The sequence below is a fragment of the Cetorhinus maximus genome, chromosome 4 (genome assembly GCF_964194155.1).
Source record: "Cetorhinus maximus chromosome 4, sCetMax3.hap1.1, whole genome shotgun sequence".
Classification (NCBI taxonomy): domain Eukaryota; kingdom Metazoa; phylum Chordata; class Chondrichthyes; order Lamniformes; family Cetorhinidae; genus Cetorhinus; species Cetorhinus maximus.
In genome coordinates, this window is record NC_135882.1 from 4,217,019 (window position 1) to 4,224,982 (window position 7,964).

General features: G+C 46.6%; 1 protein-coding gene across 1 annotated transcript in view; it reads right to left on the minus strand.

Annotated features, from left to right (window-relative positions):
* abhd5a (abhydrolase domain containing 5, lysophosphatidic acid acyltransferase a) overlaps positions 1-7,423 on the minus strand; it is a 39,427-nt gene extending 32,004 nt beyond the window's left edge. Inside the window, exons 1-3 of the mRNA XM_078539842.1 lie at positions 7,348-7,423; positions 5,112-5,197; positions 2,113-2,485 (exon numbers count right to left, since the gene is read on the minus strand). Of these exons, the coding sequence (XP_078395968.1) occupies positions 2,113-2,485; positions 5,112-5,197; positions 7,348-7,376 (488 nt within the window). The 5' untranslated portion in view covers positions 7,377-7,423. The remainder of the gene's footprint in view (positions 1-2,112; positions 2,486-5,111; positions 5,198-7,347) is intronic.
* Between the last annotated feature and the right edge of the window lie 541 nt (positions 7,424-7,964).

Here is a 7,964-nt window from a genome sequence, read left to right on the forward strand (position 1 = left end):
GAGGCAGAGAGAGGGAGGGAGAGGCAGAGAGAGGGAGGGAGAGGCAGAGAGAGGGAGGGAGAGGCAGAGAGAGGGAGGGAGAGGCAGAGAGAGGGAGGGAGAGGCAGAGAGAGGGAGGGAGAGGCAGAGAGAGGGAGGGAGAGGCAGAGAGAGGGAGGGAGAGGCAGAGAGAGGGAGGGAGAGGCAGAGAGAGGGAGGGAGAGGCAGAGAGAGGGAGGGAGAGGCAGAGAGAGGGAGGGAGAGGCAGAGAGAGGGAGGGAGAGGCAGAGAGAGGGAGGGAGAGGCAGAGAGAGGGAGGGAGAGGCAGAGAGAGGGAGGGAGAGGCAGAGAGAGGGAGGGAGAGGCAGAGAGAGGGAGGGAGAGGCAGAGAGAGGGAGGGAGAGGCAGAGAGAGGGAGGGAGAGGCAGAGAGAGGGAGGGAGAGGCAGAGAGAGGGGAGAGGCAGAGAGAGGAGAGGCAGAGAGAGGGAGAGGCAGAGAGAGGGAGAGGCAGAGAGAGGGAGAGGCAGAGAGAGGGAGAGGCAGCGAGAGGGACAGGCAGCGAGAGGGACAGGCAGCGAGAGGGACAGGCAGCGAGAGGGACAGGCAGCGAGAGGGACAGGCAGAGAGAGGGACAGGCAGAGAGAGGGACAGGCAGAGAGAGGGACAGGCAGAGAGAGGGACAGGCAGAGAGAGGGACAGGCAGAAAGAGGGACAGGCAGAGAGAGGGACAGGCAGAGAGGGGGACAGGCAGAGAGGGGGACAGGCAGAGAGGGGGACAGGCAGAGAGGGGGACAGGCAGAGAGGGGGACAGGCAGAGAGAGGGACAGGCAGAGAGAGGGACAGGCAGAGAGAGGGACAGGCAGAGAGAGGGACAGGCAGAGAGAGGGAGAGAGACAGGCAGAGAGAGAGAGAGAGAGAGACAGGCAGACAGACAAGTAGAGAGAGAGAGACAAGCAGAGAGAGGCAGAGAGACAAGTAGAGAGAGAGAGACAGGCAGAGAGAGAGAGACACGCAGAGAGTGACAGACAGGTAGAGAGTGACAGACAGGTAGAGAGTGACAGACAGGCAGAGAGTGACAGACAGGCAGAGAGTGACAGACAGGCAGAGAGTGACAGACAGGCAGAGAGTGACAGACAGGCAGAGAGAGAGAGAGACAGGCAGAGAGAGAGAGAGACAGGCAGAGAGAGAGAGAGACAGGCAGAGAGAGAGAGAGACATGCACAGAGAGAGAGAGAGAGACAGGCAGAAAGAGAGAGAGAGACAGGGAGAGAAAAGAAGCCTTTGCTAGAGATGCACTTATTGACAAGACTAATATTTGGAAATACTGTTTACCTACTACCTTCCTTCTTTACTCCCCTCAACCTCTCACTCTCAGCTATTTACACTGTAACATTTTGATTGATTTATCCCCCATGGTGGAGGGGAAGATTTAGTTAACATGCAAGCTACTTGTTTACACTTGGTTCCTCCCTCCTCTAAGCTTCAACTTTGTAGTTATTTGCCATGGTTATACGAGTTTCTCCCCGTATCACAGTGGATTTGTAATTCCTCCTGAAGCTGTCACTGGTCAGGACATTTCCACAGTGAATAAACATGACTTGGCCATTCAGTGTGTCCAGATCAGGCTAAGCAATGTTTAGGATTAAACTACACAAAACAGCTGAAAAATTAATTATTTTTATTCTTTGCATTTTGCTATCCTTCACAATTGACGGTTGTTATTTTAAGTCTCAGTTCCAGATTCACTTTTGAACAGATTTGTCAGGTTATCAACAGCTGGAGTTCCAGTGATGGAGCCTTGCAGCTAGATGGAAAAACAGGTACCTGAATAATAATCATTGAAAGCTTATTATTAATAACACTGATCGAGAACGAAGGAGAATCTACAGCTCTCTGACTGAAATTGGATGGGAATCTACAGCCCACAGTCTTGACGGAGGTGACATTTCTGTGATTAGTGGAAATCATGAGCAGAAACTATAGATCAAACATGAAATTGTTGCTTCAACTTTTGGAGTGGTCACAATAACCAGCATATAGTGAATTATCAAAACTGCTTCCTGAAACAACCCAAATTTGCCTCTTCCTGCTAATTCTTCAGAACTGTTACTTGTACAGTTGTTGTCTACCTACCTTTGTGGATATTTAATTGTGTATGAAGCAGCCAAATATGCTCCAAGGTTATGTCCCAATAAAATCATTGTCTCCATTCCCACCGTGGCCCTCCATTCCTCTATAGATTCCACAAACTGTGTTTCTGCCAGTATTGGATCAGTGCTGAAATGTGGCCTGCTACTTTGACCAAATCCCACCAGGTCAAAAGCATACACAGTGCGTTGTAGGCTAAGTGCATCAAAGTTCAAAGTCCAAAGTCCAACTCCCCCTCCAAATCCATGAATCAGAACAAGTGGGGTTTTGTTATGAGTATCCTGACTGAATATTATTGTCCATATCTTGTTGCCACTTGGTAACGAAACATATTCTTTCGTAAATTTACTTCTGACACCTGTAAAATATAAAGTAGCTAAATCAATTTGCTTTGCTTTCTTTTCACTTTCTGAACTTAGCATATTAGCCAAACAAAAGGCTGATGAATCAGCAATCCAGCTTGGATTCAGAGGTTCAGCCTGAACAGATATTTAGTGGAACTAGCCAGATAAATACTGTGGCTATAAGAGCAGGTCAGAGGCTGGGAATTCTGTGCTGAGTAACTCACCTCCTGACTCCCCAAAGGCTCTCCATCATCTACAAGGCACAAGTCAGGAGTGTGATGGAATACTCCCCACTTGCCTGGATGAGTGCAGCTCACAACACTCAAGAAGCTCGACACCATCCAGCCCACTTGATTGGCACCCCATCCACAAACATTCACTCCCTCCACCACAGATGAACAAGTGACAGCAGTGTGTACCATCTACAAGATGCACTGCAGGAACTCACAAAGACTCCTTCGACAGAACCTTCCAAACCCGTGACCTCTACCACCTAAAAGGACAAGGGCAGTAGATGCATGGGAACACCACCACCTTGCAAGCTCCCCTCCAAGCCACACAGCATCCTGACTTGGAACTATAATCGCCATTCCTGCACTGTTGCTGGGTCAGAATGCTGGAACTCCCTTCCTAACAGCACTGTGAATGTAGCTACATCACATGGACTGCAGCAGTTCAAGAAGGCAGCTCTATCAATCTCAGTCTTGTACATACTCAATGTCTAAACATCCACAGCTCTCCGGGGTAGAGAATCCACAGATTCACAACCCTTCTCATCTCAGTCCCAAATGGTTGATCCCTTAACCTGAGATAGTAGCCCCAATTCTAGACTCTCCATCCAGGGGAAACAACCTCTCGGCATCTACCCTGCAAGCCCCCAAGAAATCTATATGATTCAATGAGACTACCTCTCATTCTTCTAAACTCTGGAGAATACAGGCCTATTCTACTCAGCAGGGTTCACAGCAATGATAATGTTTAGATGTCAGGCAAGAAGATAACTTGATGTTTAAGTTTTCAAGGGTAGACACGGATAGACAGAAAAGTAGAGTTAAGGCTGCAATTAGATCACCCTTGATCTTTTTGACTGTCTGAGCAAACTTGATGGGCTAAATGGCCTACTCCTGCTCCTATTTCTTATGATCTTATTAACTACCACAAAACAATCTGTCCTTGTACTTCTCCCCTTCAATTTCTGAATTGGAGGCAAGTACAATTTTCAGTATAAGCAGAGAGGGCCTGCAGCAGAGACAATCAAACAAGGTAGGAGATCATTTTCAATAGTAGGATTGGAATGAATCAGTTCCCTGACTAATACAATGTGCCCTTGTTCTTGGTGAAACTCTATTATGTGAAAAAGCATTGGAGTGGACTGAGCGCAAAAAACTTCAATATGACCATCCTTTCCCCTCTCTCCACTACTTAACCATAGCCAATTACCTGCACAGATGATATTTCTATTATTTCAATACAGTAACCAATATATGCTAATGCATAGCTGCTTCACTTCTGCACTCGTCAGACATATATCTCAGTCTATTGTCACATCAACTTATGGACATAGTGTCAATTTTAATATTAGTGGTCTGTAACATACAACCCTAATCTCTATCAAGGAGTATGACAAAAACATAGGAGTAGCCATTTAGCGCATCGAATCCACTCCATCATCTGTTAGCCATGGCAAGTCTATATTTTTAAATACTATTCAATTCCCTTCTCCCTTATTATCCAAATAAGTATCTTTCTATCTTTAAGACACTTCAATTAATTCTGCATTGATGACATTCTGGGACTGGCATTCCAAATCCTTCCAATCTTTTTTGTGAAGAAGCCTTCCAGATTCACTGTTAACCAGCTTAGTTCAAATTCTAACATGACGTGCGCTACTTGTGGTTTCCCCCAAGTGGAGAGAGGAGTCAAATCCCATCTACTTTTAAACACCTCAATCATATTACTCTTGGCTTTTGCTCTTGTGGGATAGATGTGGGACACCCAGGTTTAACCAGCTCCACATTATAGCTCATTTCCTTTGTCCCAAGTATCACCCTGGTGAATGGATGTGCAACCATCTCCCCTGGTGAGCATATCCATCCAAAGGTAGGATGCCCAAAACTAAACTCAATATAAATATAATCTCTGCTCCATTTTGTTTCCTTTTCTTTGCCTGTTTCAGTTTTTTTTTCAGTCAGCAGCACACTTGTTCTAGGCACATCTTTTGTTTCCTTTCTTGGCCCATCTCCATTCCCTTTGGCCCTGGAAGATCAACTCTTCTCTCATTCAATTGCTCCTATCTTTTACCCTATCACAGACCATCGTTTTGTCCTTGTCCCTCTTGCCCCTTGCTCCAAAGCCAATCACAGTTTTAACTTTTCCCAGTTCTGATGAAAGGTCACAGACCTGAAATGTAAACAGTTTCTCTCCCCCACAGAGGCTGCCATAACCTGCTCAGTAATTCCAGCATTTCTGTTTTTCTTTCAGATTTCCAGCATCCGCAGTATTCTGCTTGAGATCTGACCAACACTCTGTATAAATACACTCGCATTTTTAAATTCTAAATCTTCTGTATGCAAATCCAGGACTGAGCAAAAATTATAAAGAAAATTCAATAGACAGAGGAGCTAAACAATCTCTCCTTACCCTGTAACATCTTATTCTCAGCATCCTTAAGGAGGGACAAAGATGTGGGACACCAAGTAGGCAGCCAACTAAGAAGCCATCCTAACCTAGCAAGAGAAAAACATTGAGAAACACGTGCGTTATCATACACGCAACAGCAATACTGGGAGATAATAACATTTACCACCGAGCAAAGTGCTTCTTGAGAACACAACGTCATTATTGCGCCTCAGGCGAATGGAATATAGAATGTTATCAGTCGTTCGATAGTGACTGTTGAGCCTTCCAACATTTAGAGAGAACACAGCAATTATGAAACCTTGACCTATGAGTAGTGCCAACTTCCTCTGAGAAGGCAAGAAGCTGCTAATGTCTCAAACGCTTGCAGTTCCATGAACACAAGCCTTGGCCTTCTCAATTTTTGTCACTACAACTGAGTGGCCCAGCACCCAGGAACTGTGGCCTGGAGTTTCACTTCCTGCGCAAATCCTATTCATTTCCCTTTGGAGTAATTTATCAGATCCCTACAAAAGGTCAACAGATGTCCAAAAACACATCAAATTCAACCTGGAAAAAGGCACGAGTCTTTCTGAAAATCCTTCAGTGCATGTTGCGCTCTATGCAAACCTAGTGTAGCAAGGAACTCAAAAGTGTATTCACAACAAGTATAAGAAAGGTATCAGTGGCTGGGCCAACTTCTATACAGGGGGCCAAATGAACCTCTTCCAATAGCTAGCAGGTAAATTCAGCCCCCATCCTAAGCAAAAGGCATTGCTGTTTCCAGATAAAACGCTTTTTCCCAGACACATGGCAATATTCCAATGGTGAAGTGATTAAAATTGGAGATGCTCACGGAGCCAGAATTTTGATGAACCGAGATATCTCTGATGGTTGTGGTGCTGGGCTGGAGGTGATTACAGAGATGTGCGGGGTGATAGGTGGGGAGGGAGCAGGGCAAGGTCCTGGAGAGATTTGAAAACAAGGTTGAAGATTTTATAATTGAGATGTTGCTTAACCAGGAACCAATGTAGGTCAGTGAGCACAATGAGTGAAGTATGAACAGGATGGTGCGAGTTAGGACACGGGGTGGCTGTCGTTAACTTCTTCCTCCTCTATGTCTACAGCAGAGTTTTGCATGACCTCAAGTTTATGGAGGCTGGAACATGGGAGGTCAGCCATGAAGCATTTGATAAAGTGCCACACAACAGACTTGTGAGCAAAGTGAGAGCTAATGGAATAAAAGGGTCAGTAGCAACATGAATATGAAAGTGGCTGGGTGGCAGAAAACAAAATGTAGTGGTGAATGAAAACAGAAGATGCTGGAAAAACTCAGCAAGTCCGACAGCATCTGTGGCGAGAGAAACAGAGTTGACGTTTCGAGTCCGTATGATCCTTCTTCAGAGTGTGAAGAAGATCATATTGCTGAATGGTTGTTTTTCAGGCTGGAGGAAGGTTTATAGTGAAATTCCCCAAGGATCAGTATTTGGACCACTGCCCTTCCTGATATACACTCATGATCTAGACTTTAGTGTACCGGGCACAATTTCAAAATTTGGTAATGATATGAAATTGGAAGTATTATGAATCATGAGAAGGATAATGTAGAACTTCAAAAAGACATATACAGGTTGGCGGAATGAGCCAATTGGCAGATGAAAACCAGAAGGCACAAGTTTAAGGCAGCTGATAAAAGAAGCAATGGTGACACGAGGAAACCTTTTTTAAGCAGCCAAGGCATTCAAGAGGGAATTGGATCATTATCTGAAAAGGAAAATTTGCCAACCTAGGGCTGATTGACCTTCGTCTGTGCTGTAATCATTCTATGATTCTATAAGTGCATTGGAATAGTCAAGTCAAAAGTAACAAAGGCATGAACAAAGGCTTCAGCATCACATGAGCTAAGGCTCTCTCCGGTAAAAGGCTGTCCAGTGTACGAGTAGACACTCAGTCTCACTCTCTGGGACATGACTGTCCAGTGCACGAGTGGACACTCACTCTCACTCCCTGGGACATGACTGTCCAGTGTACGAGTGGACACTCAGTCTCACTCTCTGGGACATGACTGTCCAGTGCACGAGTGGACACTCAGTCTCACTCCCTGGGACATGACTGTCCAGTGTACGAGTGGACACTCAGTCTCACTCCCTGGGACATGACTGTCCAGTGTACGAGTGGACACTCAGTCTCACTCCCTGGGACATGACTGTCCAGTGTACGAGTGGACACTCAGTCTCACCCTCCGGCCAGTTTTACTCACAGTCCAGCTCCCGAAGATTCCGCCGCCATATTGACCAGGACACGACGTCACGAAGCCCCACCTGCCAATGTCATCGCCACGGACGAGAACAAGGAGGCGGGGATGCGGCAAGAGCGGCCCCCGGGCGCCGCCTGGGAGGGCCGGGCGGCCATCTTGGTGAGGGAGACCCGGAGGGAGATGGGCGACCTGAGGCGGGCAGCCAGTCTGGGCTGGGTTTACATTTAAATTTCAGGTGATTTTGTAAATATCGAGTTTTTGACCCTGCGAAGGGAAGTGATAATAAAACGGAGGCGGGCAGCCGATAACTCGCTTCTGCTGAGAGCAGGATGACCTTTGGCCCCTTGTTTTACGGGGTCGTTCCGTCCCCAGGGCATGTGGAGAACCCGCTTCATTCCGCCTGTGCCGCCAACAGCCCCACTTCCCCCTCATCTCGGAGGTGTCAGCTGTGGCTCAGTTCATAGCACCCTCGCCTTTGAGTCACAGGGTTGTGGGTTCACGTTCCACTCCCGGAAACCAAGAACTGTGATTGTACTCGAAAGAGTTGCAATCTGTGACTGTTGATAACTCGAAAGAGTTTCCCCCTCATCTCTGTTTTCAGTGGGTGACCCCCTTACTCT